Source organism: Leptinotarsa decemlineata, unplaced genomic scaffold (assembly GCF_025532065.1).
Source record: "Leptinotarsa decemlineata unplaced genomic scaffold, Ldec_3_MD MMD2_tig00002974_RagTag_RagTag, whole genome shotgun sequence".
NCBI lineage: Eukaryota > Metazoa > Arthropoda > Insecta > Coleoptera > Chrysomelidae > Leptinotarsa > Leptinotarsa decemlineata.
This window is the reverse complement of record NW_027412578.1, coordinates 8,631,256-8,654,230: the sequence shown is the minus strand read 5'-3', so window position 1 is coordinate 8,654,230 and position 22,975 is coordinate 8,631,256. Positions and strand designations below refer to the sequence as shown.

General features: G+C 33.6%; 2 protein-coding genes across 4 annotated transcripts; one reads left to right on the top strand and one right to left on the bottom strand.

Annotated features, from left to right (window-relative positions):
• Positions 1-361: 361 nt before the first annotated feature.
• Positions 362-4,688, bottom strand: LOC111506549 (uncharacterized). Its single transcript, XM_023161660.2, has 4 exons — positions 4,504-4,688; positions 2,681-2,862; positions 2,440-2,550; positions 362-601 (listed from the first exon to the last, which is right to left on the bottom strand). The coding sequence occupies exons 1-4, from the start codon at positions 4,633-4,635 to the stop codon at positions 427-429; spliced, it is 600 nt and encodes a 199-aa protein (XP_023017428.2). The 5' UTR covers positions 4,636-4,688; the 3' UTR covers positions 362-426.
• On the top strand, positions 918-22,580 carry LOC111506529 (uncharacterized). Of its 3 annotated transcripts, none has more exons than XM_074177378.1 (6): positions 918-1,070; positions 15,533-15,681; positions 19,191-19,453; positions 20,413-20,523; positions 21,577-21,684; positions 22,435-22,580. In XM_074177378.1, exons 1-6 carry the CDS (start codon positions 998-1,000, stop codon positions 22,553-22,555), a joined length of 825 nt encoding a protein of 274 aa, XP_074033479.1. In that variant the 5' UTR covers positions 918-997; the 3' UTR covers positions 22,556-22,580. The 3 variants fall into 3 exon arrangements, with proteins under 3 accessions (XP_074033479.1, XP_023017414.2, XP_023017409.2); XM_023161646.2 differs by lacking the exon at positions 918-1,070 and adding an exon at positions 11,312-11,543 and having other exon boundaries at positions 20,416-20,523; XM_023161641.2 differs by lacking the exon at positions 918-1,070 and adding an exon at positions 11,312-11,543.
• The last annotated feature ends 395 nt before the right edge of the window (positions 22,581-22,975 follow it).

Genomic DNA, 22,975 nt, shown 5'->3' with positions numbered 1-22,975 from the left:
GAAACATAGAATATTAAATAACCTATCTTTGAAAAATCTCCTTTCGTCTTAAAATGAAAACACCGTTACATTGGACAGAATTTCAAAGACTGAAATGCGTCGAAATGTCTTGACAAATTGAACCAAGAAATGAAGCGAGAAATAAACAGAGAAGGGAAAAGGTTAATTGATGAAACTATTCATCACTTTTATGGCTAGGGGTTGATGAATTGTTTCTCAGTCTCATACTTTCATCAAGAAAGATATCTTTGTGAAATTGATTTAGTTTTTTTCCTTGCTTGTTCATATTCAGCTGATAAACGGAGTGTAGATAAAATAATTATGTATTAAGGTTGATACTTATAAATCAATCAAAATTAGCTTCAAGCAGTTCAACTGATTTATTTACGAGTGGCAGATTGATAAGAGAAACAAAAGCCAGAGCACTCAAGTGTTGCCGTCATTACTATAATCCCCTAATGCCAAATCTATCAGGGATATCGAACATTCGGGAAATATTTCCTTGCAATCCTGTTGCTTCTCTTGCTTCCCACTTCGATAAGCTTTATGATAGAGATGATGATCATCAGGTTCATCTTGGGAAAGATATTGGAGAGGAAACCTGTAAAATATATTCAATACAATGACTAGAATATACAGGACGGTTTTTTAGCTGATCCCATTATTGCTATCTCGGACACAGTAAGACCTACAAGGTCGGTTGAATTGGACAAGAGTTTACTATTTTGGGGAACTAGAATAATCCCTTTTCAGATCAAGAATATCATTGGTTGCTTTTGAAATATTCGCCAAAACTAGAATTGTAAAATTTCTCGCACTCTTTGTCTGTAAAATGTTAATTTTATTATTCAGGGTCACTGTAATTTTGTTGGCAAACTTTATTTCTGGATTCGAAATTTATTTAGATTGTCCTGTTATTTTATTCTTGGACAATGTCATTGATATATGCACATATTTTGATGTGAAGTGGAATCGGTAAATACCTTGTTTTCCTCCAATGTTGGTGTGTGATGTGAGTTTTCTAAACTTCGGAGCAGAATCGAGGATATTTCACTGGAACGGGCTTTTAGGTAGGCTTTCACTGAATTTACTTTTAATTAACAGTATACAATACAATTATCTTCAATTCTTAAGTTTTCTCTTACAATATTTTACAAATTTCTGGAGACAGAAAATTCACGTGGTGTTTACCTTCGTCGCTTTGAGAAAAATCCCCTTGTTGACAAAAAAATTGAAAATCTCTTACTTTCCTCAGTTACCACCTCTCAATTTTCATAACTACAAACTTTCAACTTCAATATCAGAAAAATTGTCTATTCTATGATTTTCACATTTGTTCTTGAATTTAGATACATTTTTATTTAACAAGTTTCTACAGAAATAGTTAACCTCACTTATGTCAAATATAAATATTTTTCAAGAGCATCAATTGATATCCGTTTCTAAGGAAATGGTTTACAAGAATAATTTTCGAATTTTTCATCATTCCTAAATAATTACAATTAGTTTATTATGTCTTTTTCAATTTTTCATAACAGATATCAATTTGATTTCATCTGACATTTATTTATAACCCATATCGGTTATATTTTTTTCGAAACTTGATGAAATTTGGTACACAAATCTTGAAATTTAAATTTCCCACACTTTTGTATTCGTTTCCTGCCAAGTAGGTGAATTTTAACACATGTACAGGGTGTCCTCGCTGTACTTCTGTATTCGAAATTTTCTGTGATGTTGTGAAAATCTCTACACATTGTTGTTTTTGAGTAATTTTATAACACTATATATATATATATATATATATATATATATATATATATATATATATATATATATATATATATTCTTGTTTGTTTTTTTATACGATTAGAACGCCTTAGTGTAGGTATTTGTCCTCTCCTTTCATCCGGATGTCTCTTCAAATTTGCCTTTACTTGGGTTACATCAACTTATATTCTTTATGTTGGTGTTTCTCTAGGTTCATTGTTTCTAGGAATGTGTATTGTTATGTGGAGTATATTGAATGTTAGGTCATGTTCTGTTTTGATTTGTATTTGTTTCTCGATAAGTGAATTGTGACCATTGGATTTATGGATGTTTAGGTTTTCCCAGATATTCATACGGTTTCCTTTATTGACTTGTTTTATGAGTTTGATGTTTTCTGGTGGGGAAAACTTATGTTTGTTTTGTATGGCGTGTGTTGCGAAATGTGATTTATATGTTATTGGGTTCATGTATACTTTTTGTGCTCGTCGCACCTTTGGATCAGTTTTTTCTTGGTTTGGCCGATATAGAATTTGCTGCAGTCTAGTGAAACAGTGAAATAAAGGTGTATTTTGAGTTATCGAATTTGATTAAGCGTACAACTGATTATTAAAGAACCCGCAAAGAAGCAACAATGACTTCTCAATTTAAAAAGAATACTTTCATACTCACTTGAATATTATTCGTAACAGTTCCTCCGACAGTTTACTGGATTTGAACATGAAACGACGGGATGCTTCACATAAGGCCCTGTATATGCAAGGGCGGCCCTCCAGGCCCATTCTAAAAATCACATTATTGTACAATTTGAACACAAAAATGTTCGATTTACTGGTTGCAAATATACAGTTTGAAATGGAGGAAACTTCATTTGGAGTCTTTAATAAAATCAACTTGGATATTTTTGACTTACTCCTCTAGTGTTGTTTCTATTTTGGAATACATATCTCTTCTTTCTCTTCTTCTTTTCTTGTGGTTCACAGCGTATTCTTGTATGCTGGATCTATTTGGCAAACTGAATGCAGCTCCAAAATTCACCCCCTGGTAAAATATTTCGACTCCGGCAATGCTTTGGTATGATAAACATAGTAATACCTGAAACAAAATAAGTTTCAAACATTGTAACTCGCAAATTAGAATGTGACCACGAATCGATTGGATTTTCATAAATTGAATGGAACTGGCAATATTCGATGAAAATCAATATCAAAACATACTAGAGAGATTTATCAAAAAAAAAAAAAGTTAAAGAGTCTATTTAAGTTTTCATTTTTCATCGAAGAAAATACAATTTCCTCTAGAAACGGGCGTGTACGTCGATGTTGTTGCTACAAAAGTCTTGAAATAGATGATATTTGACATGAAAATATAGGAAATTTTGGAAAAATAAGAGTTACGCTGTCTGGTAATTTAAAATATTTATTTATAATTTTTTTTAATTTAATTTTTTAAATATTTATTTATATTTTGTCCCCTTCATAGTAGTCCCGTCCACGTGTTTTCCAATCTTTGAAGTAGTTCTGATATGCACTTTTTGGTATGTCCTAGAGCTCCCTCAGAAATTTGGTTTTCATCTCCTTTTTGTCTAAAAATAATTGTGTCTATTTTTTACAATTTTTTTAATATTTTTCAATTTTTGCATTTGGTGACACATGGTTGTTTTTATTTTTTTTTGTAGTATCAAAAAAATATATATCAGGAAAATTAATTTGTTTAAAACAAATTGTTCATTAAATGAATAAAGAAAATATACATTAAAAAAGTTTTTTTCAGAATATCGAAGAGAAATAAGAATGATGTTAAAAAAGTCATTTTTCAATATTCATATTTAGTAGCAAAAAAATTGTTATTCAACAAATGCGTTTTCAAGCAATACATTTTCTGTTAAGAAAAAATAATATTTATGACTGATAAAAATCCCCTCAAAAAATTTCAAATATCTTATAAACAATACATTCGTTTAAAACAATTTTTCAAACAAATAGAGCTGAAAATGATAAAAAAAATCATTTTTATGTAACTTTAAATAATGATAATAACGATTAAATTTGAATTCTCAACTTTTTAACGTCTTTGGTCATTGATAACAAAGTGGAAAATCCATTTTTTTTTATTTTTCCAACGGGAATCTTTTTTGAAGGCTTTCAAGAAAAGCTCCAAGAGTTTAAAAATAATCAGGGTGTTTATGTAAACATTAGTAAAATTAGTATATTAACTAAAAATTCATTACTTTAATACGTACCTACCTCTGATTTTTTCATCGATTTTCATGATGATGAACGAAACATCGCATTGCAAATTGGTTTACAAGATTATGACAAATATAATATAGTACTGAAAGTTCCTCTGTCTTTTTCATATCACTGGAAATGGAAGCGGCAGAGCCAAAAATCGAAATTCAACAGTTCTAGTTTTTTGCGAATATTTGAAAAACAACCACTGACATCATCAGGCTTTCTTGTTTGCTATTCATTCAATGTAAATGTTGAACATTCACTTTACTGAATATTCAGCTTTGGTTTTGTATTCTTACTTTCAAAAGGTTAAAAGATTTAAAAACCTTTTATCATTTACTATTTCCACCTGGTTTCTTCAAAATCTCAGAAGACGTCAAAAACATGATATTTCAGAAATGGTATGCACATTTTTATATTTTCTATAGGAACCAAGTAATTCAGGTTGAGATTTTTTCAAATGGACATACTGATAATGCTCATAATTTGAAAAGTAGCTCACCACAAAAGATGCTCCTTCTGGAAACGCCAAATACCGCCTCTTTCTCGAAAGCGTCTTCTTTTGTTCAACACCAAAAACACTAATAAGTATTAGTGATACAACCAATAACCGATATACTCGCGAGAAATGCATTCTCTCATAATTGAATATATTTCTCTACGACGCAGGATACAGTACTTACGACTGTACTCACGATACTCGTATTTACACAAAAAATTCCTTCATTATTAACCTCACTTCGTGCTTTTTTATTATACGTATAGCTCATGAGCCTCATATACTCAAATATTGACTTACAATTACCCAGTCTGTTAAAATAGTTTACCGGTAACCAGAGTAGACTATTTCGAATATTGTTGACGTGCCAAGTTCAAAATTTATATGTGATGTAATTGGACGATACTTGATGAAAATCCGCGTATTTGATACAATTCATTATGATATTTTTGCTATACAGTTTACTAAACCCAAACACGTGTTTCATTATACAACAACTTCTTCAGGTATCCATGATTGAACATTTTTTTCCTTTTTTTCTAACGCGTTTTGCTAACACCGTAGCTTCATTGGTAACACACCGAAGGTATCAATAATAATTATTTTCACTGCTCTTTCGTATTCTAAATAATATGTTTATTCGATAGAGTATAAAAAAAGATATATCATTATTATTATCAGTATTGACAAAATGGTTCGCAGCCGAGGTTTTCAGTGTTGCTATTTTTCGGGTTTGAAGGCCGTCGATTTTTAGAATTTTCTCATGAAGAAGCTAGTAATACGCTGGCGCGAGGCTCATACTTCTTAAATGTATCTCCGATGACTGTGTATTGAGACTGCGTAAAGCATATTTATGTTGACTCGGGTAGTCTGGTGTAATGATACATTCACCTGGAATAGGTGAATTGTCAATGACATTCATCGACCCTGTTCTAGCTGCTGTTTGCTATTCTTGAGCTTCTAAGAATAGGGATCCATATTCGGTTGAGGTTCACAGCTTCTTCTTTTCTGTTGAAATTATTCGTGTGATTGTGGATCTCTATTGCCTTCCGCACCAGTCGGCTATGGTAACCAATGGCCGACTATGGACGCTCTGAACCTTTTCCTAGACCATTCGAATGCTCAACAACCGAGCATCAAGTTCATCATGAAGACTGAACAGGACCAGCAAATAACATTCGTAGATGTACTCATCGAATGATGTGGTGCGAGACTCACTTACGAACTTTACCAAAAACCCACGCACATGGATAGGTACCTGCACGCACTATAGAACCACTATCCTAGTCAAAAGAGAAAAGTCATCTCTGCATTTCATCAGTTCGGGCATCCATTATCTAATATAATATAAATTGATATGAATTCCGTGAAAGAATCTAAAAAATTAAAAGGAACTGAAAAATAACAAATACAGTGTGTCCACGATAAGGATCCTAAGCATGGGAATCTCAGTACCTGTGGGAGATACAGCTTAGGTTAAATTAGGAAAAAGTTGTGTTCTTTAAAGCTTATTTACATTCCGTTTAGAAACTTGAAGAATTTTCATGACCTGCTAAGATATTTGGGAAAAACGAGAATTTGACAATATCAATTTTATTTTTTTCTGACTTCATTTGAAAAGATATCAAAAAACGAAACTTTTTCATTGGCACTTTTAAGGTACTACACGATGGTATTTTTAGATTTTATATCCGACGTTTCGTTTTCAAGAAACCATCATCAACTTTATTTTTTTATATGACCCAAAACAAAAGTACACCCTGTATCTGATTCCATTTTTTATTACGAATTCAACGATGTATCATATGCCATTGTTTTCTTTTTAGTTTAAAGGAAAATTACATTTTTTCTATTTTTAAAAAAATCTTTAAGTAGGCGTTGCAAACAAATGCTTTGACGTAAATACCTGTCATCGAGCCTGTCAAATATCATTTAATTACACGATAAAATAGTAATTGTCGTTGTTGTTAGCCTGTTTGTCGAGTTGTTGTTTTTAGAGTTATTGTTACTGTTGTCGTTATTATTGTTTATTGTTGAATAGATAATATTGTGTTATTATCGTCGAATATGCCGGGTGAGCATTATAGCCATGAAGAAAAGTTTGACATGCTAACGTGCTACATTTTTTGCCACAAAAATACTGTATATACAGCAGCAATGTATCTTAATACATATCCAGAAAGAAAGCAGCCATGTAAGTCCATTTTCTTAGAGCTGGCTCGAAATTTAAAAGAATATGGTTCATTTAAAAAGCCTGTTTTATCTCGAAAAAAGGAATCTTCAGAAGAAGCCCAAAATAATGTTTTACAAGCAGTTGTTGAGAACCCTGAAATATCAACTAGGCAAATCGAAAATAATGTAGGAGTAGCCAAATCCACAGCTCAATTTATTTTGCGTAAAAATAGATATCACCCCTATAAATTTAGGATTTGCCAAGGACTTAAACCAGGGGATTTCGAACGGCGCCGAAATTTTTGCGAATGGTATACACGCGCGTGTGAAGAAGATTATAATTTCCCTTCAAAAATAATATGGTCCGACGAAAGTATGGTCACTAATAATGGTATCTTCAACCGCCGCAAAACGCATTACTGGGCTCAGCAAAATCCGCGTGTTAAGAAAATATCAAGACATCAAGAACGTTTTGGGTTTAATATGTGGTGTGCAATTTTAGGAACTAAAATACTAGGTCCGTTTTTTTACTATAATTCTTTGACCGCCGAACGATACCATCATTTATTGCAAAACTATGTAGAAGACTGTTTAGATAATTAACCTCTGGCACAGGTCAATAACTGTTGGTTTCAACAAGACGGTGCTCCTGCACATAATTCTAGACAAGTTCGAGAGTATCTTTCGCAGCGATTTCCTGGAAGGTGGATTGGAACCTTTAGTGAAGTGTCTTGGCCAGCGCGATCCCCTGACTTAACTCCTCTGGACTTCTTCATATGGGGTTTTGTTAAAAACCGGGTTTACCAACATTCTTTTGAAACTGAACAGCAGTTACGAGAATGTGTAACTGTCGCATTTAACAGTATTACACCAGAGATGTTACGTGATGTTTTAAGTTCTACAGTTAGAAGATCATACTTATGTTTGGAAAATAACGGAAACCTGTTTGAACACCTCCTTTGAATTAAATAAAAAATGCGTTAATTTCTTTGTTGTTTTCATTACTTTAAAAAAATCATTATTAACCTACTTAAAAATACATTTTAAAAATAGAAAAAATGCAATTTTCCCTTAAACTAAAAAGAAAACAATGGCATGTGTTACATCGTTGAATTTGTAATAAAAAATGGAATCAGATACAGGGTGTACTTTTTTTTCGGGCTATTTAAAAAAATAAAGTTGATGATGGTTTTTTGAAAACGAAACGTCGGATATAAAAACTAAAAATACCATCTTGTAGTACCTTGAAAGTGCTAATGAAAAAGTGTTATTCGTTTTTTGATATCTTTTCAAATAAAGTCAGAAAAAAATAAAATTGATATTGTCAAATTCTCGTTTTTCCCAAATATCTCAGCAGGCCATGAAAATTCTTCAAGTTTCTTAACGGCATGTAAATAAGCTTTAAAGAACATAACTTTTTCCTAATATAACCTGAGCTGTATCTCCCACAGGTACTGAGATTCCCATGCTTAGGATCCTTATCTTGGACACACTGTATATTGAAAAACTGAAATTACAATTTTTGTTTTCTTAAATATTTTATCAATGGTAATATAAAACAAGTAATCTCAACATCTAAATATATTTTTAATCAGACTATATTCTATGATTCTGCAACTACTGAAGCTAAGTCAGAAACTATAGGATCCAGCTGCGTTTCCAAAGCTACCACATATCCAGTGTTACAAGAATCACTGGTGATGAAAGATATTACGAGAGGTAGTTTGTTCATCTGTATGACTTGGTACTGAGAATATGAGCAAATTAAGGTGCTTGTCTTTCCCAAACCCAATTTACTTCCTTGATCAATGGCCAATCCGAATGTTGATATGAAATTGGGTCTGCTAGCGTGTTCTGGCGTTTTTTCTGTAGCAACCTTTAATAGAGGTACACCATCTCTGTCTGTAACTAAAATACAGTACAGTCCGCTGATTCTAGCTATTATGTCTTGAAGATATTTTCTTGCCTCTTCAACCATTATTGACATTTCAGCTGAGAGCAGTGATGATAATGATAGTCACTCGGAATTTGCTTTTATGATTTTGATTACAATTAAATAAAATAAAGCAACAACCAAAAAATCTTAAAGTATTAACACGAAATGAAAATAAAAAATATTAACAAGAAATGAAAATTAAAAATTAGAAGATTCCAAACGAAGTTACTTTAGAAGATTAGAAATTAGAAAATTCCAAACCAAGTTACTTTACGACGTTTCGATTGTGGATACTAACAAATAAAAAGTCGTAAAGTAACTTGGTTTGGAATCTTTTAATTTTTATATATTGATCATCCCGGCAGAACATTTAGGAGTCGTAAACAAGTTCAACATTTTCAAATCATATTTCAGAAATTGATAAACTTAAAAATTCAAACATTTCACTGAATGACCAACTGGAATTTAATAGATCACCATTACTGAATTTGTTTTCTTAGAAACCGATGTTATTCTAGATATATATATAGGTAGATATATTATTTATGGAGAATTGTTATAATATGCTCTAGGTAATCATAATTGAGAATGTACCTGAGGTATATAAAACCTGAGTATAAACTCTAGGTATATATGATTGAGTATGTACCTGAATACGTAGTTAGTTCTTACTGGTGCTTACGTGGAGTACATAAAAGTTAGAGTAAATAATTAGTTTTTAGCTATTCACTACGAAAACGCTACTGTGAGGGTTTAAATATATTTTGTTATTGCGACCGAATCGGGACCTACAGTTCCGTAAATATTTTTCTGGTGAATTTTCTGCTCTTTGAAGAATGTTTTATTCAAATTTTGAATATCTGCAATATATTCTTTGAGATATTTGCAAAAATCTAAATTGTTTATAACTTTCAAGTTAGCGCAAGTTAGCTCAAATAATAATAATAATGTTTATTCATAAATAGCGAAAAAAAAAGTACAGACCTATTGTTACAAATTGAAATGATTCTAAAAAACTTAGTAATATTAGGCTTATAATAAACAAAAAATCCACCGAAGCTGATATTATCAGCTTGTGTGTGGTGACATTATTATGGTGTGATGTTGACGAATCCAATGAAATACAGTCAAATTAATGGAGAAAAAACAAGGGTGAAAATAAGATTACAGGTTAACCAGAAGAATGTGTTTTCAACTAGCTTGAGAGTTTCAGATATAACTTAATTATAAAAAGTACAAAGTTATAGCAGTAGACCAAAGTTGGAACAAAAGTGGCTTCAGAAAAGTGTAAACAATATAATTTTTTTCCAAGGAAATAATACTAAATGATAATACCAAAAATTCCATAAAAATAAAATTACTATTCAGGTTATCATAACGATAAGATTGAGAGTATTCAGCAGAATATACGAATTGTAACTATAATTTGTAGTGAAGTAAGGATAATTAGTACAAAAGAATCGTTTCAAACGTTATATTTACTTCATTATTTTAAATAACCTTAACTTTAATATCAATCATAGTATGTATTTTTGTATCTACTAATCGATGTGAAATCAGCTATAACTTCAGCTTCTTCTTGAATAGATATAATGAGTTTAGTTGTTTCAATGCATTCGTTAGATCGTTATATATCATTGGCCCAAGAAACTTGCTAGATCTCTGGGATGTAGTTTTAGTCACATGTGGAACTAAAATGGTAAATTTTTTTGACCTTGTGGAGTAGGAATAATCTATAAATATTTTGCTTCGGTTTCTTTTCTGGTCAACAACAAGTGTCAAATGAAATATTTGTTTTACATCTAAGATATTGCCAAGCTTGTAAAGGTCATCTAATGGGTAGGTAATTGGTTTTCTGAATAATATTTTCAAAATCCAATTTTGAATTATTTCAACATTCTTTATAATGTTATTATATGCCCCTCCCCAAGCTATTATGCCATATCTCAGTTGGGATTCCACTAATACGCAGTACAGCATTAAGAGATTTTTTCTTCAAGAATGTTTCTTAAATATTTTAATTTAGACAATAGGCTTCTGATTTTTTGCACTAACTTCCTAATGTGTTAGTTCCATTTTGAATGATAGTCTATCATTACACCGATATACTCTATTTCTGTAGCTTATGTGATTTTCACGATGCTGTTTTCACCTCTGATTTCAAGGGGTTGAAGACTGGGTAATTTTTTGTTATTCACTGAAAAGGCTAAATATTTTGTTTCAGAAAAATTTATAGTTAAAAGTTTGAAATTGAGCCAGTCAATGATTTTTTTAAAGTCATTTTGTGCTTTAGTGATGAGCGAGTTCCAGTATTCGGCTTCATAAAAAACTGCTGTGTCGTCTGCGTAGCTTATAATTGTCCCATCAGTGTGGAGATTAAACAGGCTATTAAGATATACTGTGAAAAGAATTGGATCAAGTATGGTGCCTTGAGGTACCCCAAACCTAACTGAATCTATGTGAAATGGCAGTTCTAAACTTATTTATAAATGTTTTTTGTTCTTAGCTCTGAAGAAACGGTAAATAAAGTCGCAAAATGTTATCAACGAGATTTGTGTTTTAATTGATCAAAACTCTGCAATTCTTCAACCATATACTAATACTCAGTAAATCATGTCGAGCATTCTATTAGCACAATTAGCCGCAATTCGGTAAATTGAAACTCAAACATGACAGACCCAGAGAGGAGTATTTTTCCAACGGCTAACTGTAAAATGACCATTAAATCATGTTGGAAATGCTGCAGTAAATTTCAGCACGGTCATGATTACCAACGTGGTGTTTTTATTCTTATTTTGCGTTCTCATTCAGGAATCCAACCAAACTTTGCAGGAGGACATTTCAAAACAGCTGAATAAGTCAAATCGAGCTGTGCAAACTTTGTCGAGGAGGAGGCGTTATCTAACTTTCCCTGAAGGAAGTTCCCTACAACTCGGTCAGTATTCATAGTTATTTTTATGTATATTTCATGTTTGTGTTCGAAAAGTTGCTGGAAAGTTTGAAGCGAAATTATCATAAGAAGGCAAACACAAACATATAAAAGATGGAATGTGGATATTTTTTGTTCTCATCACATCGGAGGGTATTCTTTTGAATTCTCTAGAACTTTTCACCATTCGAAGCATCAAGAGAGGGCGGTTTGGCACACTTTTATGGGGAAGGGCACTATATTTCGACAATATATGTGTCAGGAAAGACAGTAATAATGTGATTTGTGGCGTTTTATGATATTGTTTTTTGTGAACCATCTAGGCATTTGTGAATAGTGAAAATATTTGAATAAAATCGCATGGTATTAATAGGGGAGCCCACGATGCAAAATGGGGATTTACTCAAGAGTCATAGAGAAATATTAGGTTGCAAAGCTTAGATGATAAGAAGGAAAAAATTATATATTATATATAACTTTTCATCGGTGGGGGAAGCGGCTATAGATTTTTAAATATGTAAAAAAATACTGTTGCATGGACATACTCTAGCGCGTCAGATATTGATAGCTTCAATGCCCTACGTATTTTTAATAATGTTAATAATGTATGTTAATCTGATCGTTTGATTATTATAATGTGCAAAACAAATTCGCCATTTTGAAATACTCAAGCGCGTCAGATTAAGAATATATCGTTCATCTTTATGTTCTAGACGTGCTGTCTCATAATCTGACGATAATCTAGAGGGATTCGCCTAATCTGACCAAAAAAATATTTTTTTTTATTTTTTTTTCAAATCATTGAACTTAATTAATTGAAAAGCTCAGGAAATAGCAAGCAAATAAATTAGTGTATGTTTTTAAGTAGAATACTTGTATTTATAAGAAAATAATTTAAAAAAAAAGCTCAAAAACATTTGATTTTTTATAATCAATTGATCAATTAATCACCATCTTCATCACGAACGAGTCTCTGTGATCAGCTGTGATGGCGTTATGGCAACATTCAGAGTGAGGACGGAGTGAGTGAGTAATAGATAGAGAAAAAGTGAAAGAGAAATAGAAACTCGGAGAGGGACATGTAGGTATCACGCAGCTGCTCGCATTAAACTTTATCGACGAATTTTTGTTATTTCAGCTTGCGGAAATCGTCAGATTATATATTTTTCGTTATCCTTGAATTATTTCCTTCAAAATAAAAAAAAATTAGCTACGCTCGAGAATGTCGAAATGACGTTAATTTTTAACAACGATGCTGTCCTTCCCTTTCTTTGCGTCACTCTCAAATTGTCAGATTACTGGAATATACACTTTTTAGCATGTAATTAACTCACCCTACCTTAATTTGACGCGCTCGAGAATTTCTGATAATGATTTTTTTTAACTAATCTGATCCTTTATCCTTCACGGGCGGCCTTATATATGGGGCTCATATTTAGTGGAGGTACTTAACCGGGTACAAAGTATCCCCCCTTAAATTAATTTGCTACGCTATAGTAAATCCCGAAATCCCCGCTTGGGCTCCCCTATTATATGGAATCATAGTCATCTTCATATTCATCACGATGGAAATTTTTCCCCCTACCCTTTCAACTGAGATTCGTCAGGAGGACGAATGGTTCATAACGTAAGGTATTTTGGTGGCGACATAAAAGTCAATGACCTCTATGCCGCTCTGGCCTTGTGTACCCCTTCCTAACTGGGGTATTTGATGAACAAACTGTTCATTTCAACAGAAGTCGTGGGGACTTCACTCAACCGAGCGACGGGGCCTTCTGAATTGAGTGGGGTTGTCTATAGTGTAATCTACAGCTTCCCTAACTAATGGGTTATCATGAGTTTCCGCTGACTCGAAAACTCTCTGATTCATCGACTGAATGGAAGGCCGTATAGTTAATGACTTCAAATCTCTGCGGATGGCTTGATTCCGCACGAACCATAGAGCATTCACCAGCATCCTGAGAAGTTTGTTTTGCAACCTTTCTAAAATGGAGAGGTTTGACGGGGCGGTTTGTCCCCAAGCACCTGAAGCATACATGATGACAGACTTGAACATCGTGTTGTATAGTGAAATCTTATTTTTAAGATTGAGTTTTGAAGTTCTATTGACCAGAGGATAGAGTTTAGTTATCCTCATCTGCACTTCGCTCTTGATATAATCAATGTGATTTGCCCAGGTGAGTCGGCGGTCTACCCAAAGACCTAGGTACTTGACTCGCGTTTGCCTGGAAAAACTTTACGTCTCCCCAAATCTATCGCCTGAGTTTTTTCTGGATTCACTCGAATCTTCCAGTCAAGGTACCAGTATTCGAGGTCGTCCAATGAGCGTTGCATGTAGACGACCTTCAACGCCCGACCCATGGAAGAAGCGAGGAGAGCCGTATCATCGGCGTAAAGGGAAACCTTCACGTGATCGAACCTCGGAAGGTCACTCACGTAAAGGCTGTACAGTGGTGGAGACAGCACAGCTCCCTGAGGCACTCCAGCTTCGATTTCCCTGACGGGAGACAGGGTTTCTTCAACTCGGACATGAAATGTTCTGTCTTTCAGAAAGCACCTAATCCACCGGACCAGACCCCGAGGCAGATCGAAATCGAGCATTTTGTGTAGCAGGCCTTCGTGTCAGACTCGGTCGAAGGCTTTTGAAATATCCAGGAGGACAAGATGAACTGTCTTCCTGATGTTCAGCTCTGAGATGGAATTTTCGACCAGTCTCAGGGCCTGCAGCTCGGTGGAGTGTGCCCTCCTGAAGCCGAATTGTTCGTCAGGCAGAACATTTCGGTCTTCAACTTCTTCTGTTAGCCTTTGCAGCACTACACGTTCAGCCAACTTAGCCGTTGAACAAAGCAGACTAATCAGACGATGATTCTGGGGAAACAGCAGGATCTGGCCCTGTTTCGGAATCATGACATGACATGAATATTATATGGAATGGTATTGACCGATGACACGCAAGGCAACATAATTCAATTGGCTTTTTGTTACGTGAAATTTGAGATCGCTAATTTCAAATATACCCTTCCTTTTTTCCAACAGATCAAGTTTTTGAGATAGATCTATTGACCACATTTGTGTACTAGTTACATTTCACTTGGTGAATATAGAATATACATCCAAAAATTATCTCCAAGTTCGTAAAATTACTTTGAATTCTCTATGGACAACCGTGACAAGTACTGGGTGCCTGATATGGCATGAAAAACATGCATGAAGTCCTTGAGAAATAGGCGAATAATAAAAGACCTCATTTCAAGAATCAAATACCAATGATGTGGCCGGGTCCCTCAACCATCGGAACGATTTTCATTTCTGAGTGGTTGATATAAACGGGATTAATAAAAGAAAGCAGCTTGAATGGAGCCCTTCAACCAGGAAGAGCTCAACGTATAGGTCAGGGACCTAGTCCTTTCTGAGAAAGCACCAGAGATTCTTGTTTCTCGATTATCTAATACTATCGGCACCGAGAGAGAAAAGAAAGATTTACTAACATTCGTTTCTGAAAAGGATGACTGGGAACAGGAAAAAGTCACAGGGGCAAATCTGGTTAATACGTTGTTGTTTTTGGTCAAAAAATACGAACAAACAATGACCAGTGGCGTGCTTTTTTCGGTCAAAGCACCAAACATTCTTGTTTCTCGATTAACTCGTACTATCGGCAGAGAGATAGAAAAGAGACATTTTCTCAGATTTGTTTATGAAAATGATGACTGGGAACAGGAAAAAGTCACAGGGGGGCAAATCTGGTAAATACGTTGTTGTTTTTGGCAAAAAAATACGAACAAGCAATGACCAGTGGCGTGCTTTTTTCGGTCTTGGCTCTCCTGGGCTCTCCCATTGAGCCTTCACGAGGAGGAGACATCAAAACTACTTATATTTTGTTGTAAAGAGTTTTCCCTGGGTAATCGGCATGAAAGTTGGGGCAAAAACCACAACTCAGCTCTATCTCTCTATCAAAAAAGGATAATCGAAATAAATTTAATTTCATTCGATTGCAGTTTACTGTTTAACGATACCGTCAGTAGGAGTTGGTGAAATTTTCACTTTTGGTGCTACTGCTGCTCTCGCTTGGGAACTACCAAGTGAACCAGAAGATTTACTTCTGAAGCATTTCAAGAAAACCACTACAGAACCACCGACAAAACCGGTAAGTGACCAGTAAAAAATATATAGGTATTTCTGTCAAGAATATTTTTATGTATTCGAATATTTTACAAAAAATCGCAAAAGGTCGTATATAGGGTGTTTCAAATTCGATCCTCACCATTGGTATCTTGGAAACTATGAAAGATACGAAGATGGTCAAATTGGGGCAAAGTTGCGCATTTACCTGACTAACAATATGCCGTTAAGAAGGTTCTGAAATTCCGAGTATATCCGGAGACATCCAGAAAAACAGAAATTTCGAAAAACAGTTTTTATTTTTTTCTGGCTTTATTTATCAAAGGATTCGAAAATAAACTGCACTACCACATTGCCACTTTTTTCCTGCTACATAGTGGTGTTTTCAGATTTGCTATCCGACGTTTCGTCTTCCGGCCACTATCATCGAAGAGATATGATACAAATTTAATAACCCGGGGAAATCTACACGTTAAATTTTTTCCGAAATGAATATTTGTCATACAAGTGCTTGGAGACATCTCAAAATATTACAAAATACGCATATCTCAAAAATTACATCCAGGTGATCCCCAAAGGTGAATAAAATTTTGTAATTGGCTAATAAGAAGACCTGATTTTCTGGTTTTCGTGGAAAATGTTACTTGTACAGATTGAAGCACTTTTACGAATTGTGGGATATTCAACCGAAATAACGAACAAATTTGGAGCATCAACAACCCGAGGCAGTTCTGAGAAATTCGACCTCAAGTTCGATTCAGTATTAACGCGTGGTCAGGAATTTACAAAGATAAAATTTTGGGTCCTCATGTCCTCATTTATTTGACGGCATTCTGAATGGAGAAACCTATCACCAGTTTTCAATGTCGATTTTCGAAGACTATTTGGATGATCTACCTTTGGCTAACTATAACAACATCTGGTTTCAACATAATGGTGCTCTACCGCACACTACCAGATGAGTATCCAATCACCTGACTGAAAGGTTTGGTGATAAATGAATGGGAAATAATGGGCCGGTGGGGTGGCCAGCAAAGTCTCCAGACTTACGTGTTATGGATACATTCTTATGAGGTACACTGAAAAGTAGGGTTTATGGTTAGGGGGATATCAAAATATTGAGGACCTTCAACAGTACATTGTTAGAGAGTTCGGAAGATTGAGAAGGAGGAAAATTAATCGTACAGTGAATAAAATTCGAAAGAGGACACAGTTGTGTTATCATGAACATGAGTTTCCTGAGATTCCTGTTGTGGAATTGGCCGCGCTGGTAGTGCGCCCGACTCACGATCGAAAGATCGTGGGTTCGATTCCCGCCTCGAACAGATATTTTTCTCGAGAGAATTTATCTGGTTGAAGCTGGAATGATTCTGCAGCCGTGCTTGGAATCCACGTTAAAAGGTGAGATCTTGTTGGTCCTTAGCTCGCACAAGTTTCTAACTTCTGAGAGTTGTCGTTCGTATGGGAGCGACAGCTGATTTAACAGAAAAACAGTAGGTACATTTTAGTTATTTATGGTTATTTGTTCAAAGTTCTATTTGCATTGAAAAGGACACAATGTCTAATTTACCTCATTCACACCTCGTTTATCAAATTTTGATTATTGATTCTATTTCCGAATTTTTCCATTGGCTTTTAAAACGAACCAAACTCGGTGAGATTTTGATCCAATAACTTGAACATAGTTCGATGTGGGTGATGTCTTTCGGGATACAAGTTTAAATACATTTCCGATGTCCTAACACTGTTTCTATCGTATTTGTAATAAAATTGTATCATTATTCGTGAAATTCATTTTTCGCCAAAAATTCAATGACTTGTACAATAACAAAATGTCATTGAGTGTAACAAATTGAAAAATTGAAACTCAAATTTAGAAACATCCAAGTCAAAGCCTATTATGATTAGAATTCATTTTTTCAAAATCTCCAATTGTTCGAAAAAAAAAATGATAACTTATGATACATCATTGAAAACATAAAATCTGATTTCATTCAAAACAGAAAGAATCTAATGTGGCGCCCATAAATAAAAAAGTTGATGATGGTGGCCGGAAGACGAAACACATATTGTTAGCCAGGTAAATGCACAACTTTGCCCTAATTCAACCATCTTCGTATCTCTCATACTTTCCGAGATCCCAATGATGGGGATCGAATTTCAAACACCCTGTATAAAAATGTTGGACTCAAGCATAAAGAGAGCATAGAAACTGATGATAATTTCCTAATTGATTAGTATAACATATTTCATTTCATCTGCTCATATCATAGAAGAGAATATGAAATTATGTTCTCTCTATATATATCTGACTTCCATAAAATAATTGATCATTGCACAGTTCATCATTTTGCAGATGACACTCAGTTATATATAATGGAAAAAATTAACAGCGATCTACAAAAGTTACTGGATCTATATATAACCTGAAATTGAATTCTGAAAAATCTCAGCTGATACTATTTGGCCCGAAACACAAAAGACGGGAAATTGAAGGAAGAATTGAAATCCAACTTGGACAAGATTTACTACAAACAATTACAGAAAGCAAGAACTTGGGTTTATGCCTAGATGCTGATCTGAGATATCACAAACATATCAATTCACTTTGTCATACAGTATCTCACGTCAACTCTATCAAAGTAGAGATATTATGACTTCCAAATTGAAGTTGAAACTTTGCGAATAATCTACGGGCCTGCTTTGATACAAACTGATGTAAATTGCTTACAAAAAATACAAAACAATTGCATTCGTTTTTCTTATGGTATGAGAAAATTCGACCATATATCCCCCAAGTTCGAGGAGTTACCGATTGCTAAAACCTGGCAGTTCCACCTACTCGTCAATACACATAAATTCATCATTTACAAAAAGCCAATTTATATTTATGAAAGATATAAAACTTTCAAATCGCAGAATAATTCGAGGACACGAAACCGTCACACTTTTATTATTCCAAAACTCTCGACAGCCTGTTTTTCTCGTAGTTTTATTTACAACTCTATCAAACAATATAATGCTCTGCCCAGTGAATTTAGACACTACTCCATATATAATATCAAGAAAAAGTTGAAAACATATCTGAAGTCTTCTGGATAGATAATATATTCATGTTATGCTTTGCTCATATGGTTTTCCCTTTATCTCACCTTTGTGTATGTTTATTTAAGCTAAATAGATTTTTAATATTCACTTTGGAATTTATAACCTTTGTTTTTTATTAGTCTCACAAAGATTCATGAACTACTCACTTACCAATGTATACTAGGTAATTATTTTCATATTTCTATATAAAACATGCTATCCCCCAGGTTAGGTTGTAAAACAGCCTCCGCTGAACTTCGCCGAGGGTTTCTTTTACAACCGCATTGTATACTGAATACAAATTTTCAAGGTGTTTATGGAAAACTCACACCTCTCATAAAAAAGATCAATCCTTAATGTAGCAAAAATTTTCGTCCCACTAGAAACATAGATTTCTCCCACATATCGTCCAGATCATCTTTTTTATTTTAATTGATTTTTTTTCAGCATCATCACTATATCGAACATGACGATACATTTTTCGCAGACCATCATCCTTCAAAAAGAATAGATGACTCCTCCAATTACTTTCCAGATGGCTGGCCGGACGAAAACAAGGGATTTCCTGGATCTGTCAAGAGTTATTATAACCCATTTCTCGTGAAAAAATTACCGGTTTATGGATACTCCCCTGCATTTACTCCGGGTATATCGCAATATAAAGAGAGGAAGACGGCAAATGGAAAGTCTTCATATTACGGGGAAAACAGGTAAGATCCGCTTATTTGAAAATGATTTCGGATACAATTATACACTGTACAATAATGAAACTTAACTTTATTTCAGTGTTAATTCAAACAAACACTTCAACTGAAACTTAAACTACTTTTCAAATGTCTATCACCTTCACCATAACGTTTATATACTGAGAATTTCCCAAATTTTGCAAAAACTATTATATTATAGCTGTTATCTTGATCAAAGTTTTACGCTTCCAGACATCTTTTGAATCAATTCCTCACTCAAATATATTTTCCTAGTGAAATGAAGCGAGCGCTGGTTATTCTGATTCATGAAAAAGTAGTCCAGAAGAAACCACTATAGATAAATATAGTTATTGAGCTCGTTTTCCAAATTATTTAACAGCAGTCAAAATTTTTCGCTGTCAGACACATCATTAACCACATTAACCGTTTCAATCTCTAATTTTTTCTGAAGATATTGAATACATTTTCCAGAATGAAAGTCAAAAAATAGTCTAGGCCCGAGGAATTAACAATTGTTATTTTGAAAAACATACTTTCAAATACATATATGATACATGATGAAATGGGTTAACTCATATTTGGATAAGAGAATTATGGTAGTAACATTTGATGCCTCAAACTCTTATGACAGTTGTGGGAATTTTGAAGTACCTCAGGGCTCAGTTCTCAGAGTATATAACTATGATCTTAGTGGACAACACCATAACTATATCTGACAAAAATACAGAGCAACTTACTATCAAAACATATATTATTTTGTATGAATTGAATACCTGGTGTTAAAGAATCAAGCTAATCCTAAAAGACTCTAAATCAGAATTTAGGATGAGCAAATAGTTACAATTTGGAAATTTTAAATACCTAATTCAACTTTTTTTTTTTCATATTGGGTATGGAAATTGTAAATTGATCCATTCCATCAGATTGTTCCACGCTGAATAATTTTTATTTTTATTTTCAAGCAATGGTTTTGGAAACGAACCCTTTCCAAACTATGTCCATCCCGTATATCATGATATCCACAGAAGAACCAGACGTGATTTGTATGGAAAAATCGAGAAATTGTTCACAGCGTAAGTATAACCAATCAACTTGTCGAGCAATAAATGTCAAATCTTCTGAAACTGCTTCGTTTTTTTTTAAATTTTTGTGAAAATAACTACAAAAGTGGAAAATTTATTTACTCTGATTGAAGGGGTTATATTTTTAGGAGTGATTAATTTTTGGGAAAGAAAGTTTTTGGCTTTCTACTACTCCATCTTTATACAAAAAAAGGGAATGAGGGAATCTTCCAAAGAAAGGAAGGAAGTAATCAATTTGAAAATAAGTAACTCTATACATGAATGTTAAGTCATGCAAAGAAGTAACTTTCAGGCACAAACTGAAAGAAAGTCCTCCTGAAACAGCTACTTTCATATAAACATTGAATAACACGAAAGAAAAAAAAATATTTCGAAACAAATACTTCTGTATGAACACTGAATTATACAGAAGATACTTTTCTTTACTCAGTTTGAATTTCAAACATTCGTTGTGGAATAAGATCAGATATCATTCACATGAGTTCTACTTTAAATAAATGGTAAAAATTGCACTTACATAGAACACTGTCATCCTCACTGGTATACATCGATGTTTCGCCTTAAGATACTTGCCCCAAGGCTCTTCAGTACCAAATTGGATAACGTTATAGAAAATACACACAATTCATTCATGAATTACATTCATTCAATTTGTAATTGATTTCATACAACAATTTTTTTCTCATCATATTGTTTCTGTATTGATTAATGATTTCAAAATAATCTCTTTTGGAAAGTTGCAAATGATTTTGGTTTGAAATTTCAAACAGTTTCAATTTTTCTTGAAAGGATAAGAACCATCAAAATCTTTTAGGATATTAAGAAGTGTGGATTCAAAGGAACTGTATAATTTTTTTCACAAATTTTGAATACCACTGACTTATTTCATTTATTGATACTGTTCATAATTGATTTTTCGAAATTGTGTTATGAAATCTGAATTCACGTTTCACAATTCCTGCTGCAAACAATAGTTGCTTCAACATATAATATAGCGCTCAAAAATTATTACTAAATTCAGCAGTTCCAAAAATTTTGTTTCAGGTTAAGTAAAGATGGCAGAGCGTGTATAATGAAAGCAATATGTGAAGTTAGTCAAGTACCTGAAGGAAAAGGCACACTTATGGAAGAAATTATGAAAGCAATTTTCAGGTAATCAACCAAATTTAGAATCTGACCAGATAGTGAAAACTATTTTGTAACTTTTCATAATATGAGTCTGATTTACAAGTCACCCATCAAGCCTCAGCGCAGAAATTGAACCTGCATCTAACATAGCGGTTTTGCCATTAGTGGAAATTGCTGGCCATGAATTGACACAAAAAATAAATTGATTATTTTCATCAAATGAAAGTAATTTTTCGATAATATTTCTGGATTGTTAATCGTGTTAGTCTGATCTAATGTCTGACCACATATTTTCAAATCTGAGCCTGATAAATTCAGTGGTACTGCAAGGTAGTATTTTGAGACCATGTTCTATACATTACAATCCCATTGCTGACGATTCTGAAATTTATGTTTCCTTCAACCCAGTAGATATCAAAGAAGCAATAAACCACATCTACATACCCTTGAATGAAAATCACAAAAAATCAATCTGAATAAGTCAAATGTGTTAATATTTGGAAACGAGTCTTAGACACCAATCTCAGGTTTGAAAAACATGTCACGTGTAAATTAAAAAATATTAATACATCTCTGAAATTATTATACCCACATAGAAAGGTTTTGACTACGGAAGTGAGTGAAAAAACTGCTTTGTAATCCACTGGTTTTATCCCATGTTGAACATTGTGAACATATTCCTGTGCACAGAAATGATTGTTCAAGAAATTTGTCTCATGTAATATTTCATCTATTATATAATTTCTCATCAAACAGTTATTTACTTTATTCTAGGGTCAAACCATATGAGGAATATACAGACGAAGATGATTACGACAGAGCTGCAAATAAAAATCATGATTGTAATGCACAATACCCCTCTTGTGAGAATTCTGTGTGGACAAATATGTTTTGAAGACAATAAATATAGCTGTTAGATATACTCGTGTTTCATTATTTTTCGATGTATAGCGAATATTAACAAATTCTGAAAAAATTGCATTGTACTCATCGTCCATTTTTTATTATTTTTTTACTCTGTTTATCTTTTCATTACTATTCATTACTTTCTTTCGTTAGTAATAAAACTATTGTACGTGCTGGAGACGTACAGATTAGGCCCAATGTACGTCTTATGGACGTACCTGGTACATACAGGTACACCTTGGATGAACCAGGTACCGCACAAATGAACGTCTTCAAAACGTTTATTTTTTTCAACTTCGAACCCTGAACAGATACTTTTGGCAAAAATTCAATATCTTGCATAGGCTAATAAGAGTTTCATAAACCAAATGATAAGCAGTTAGGAGCTGAAATCTCGGTTTTTCCATGT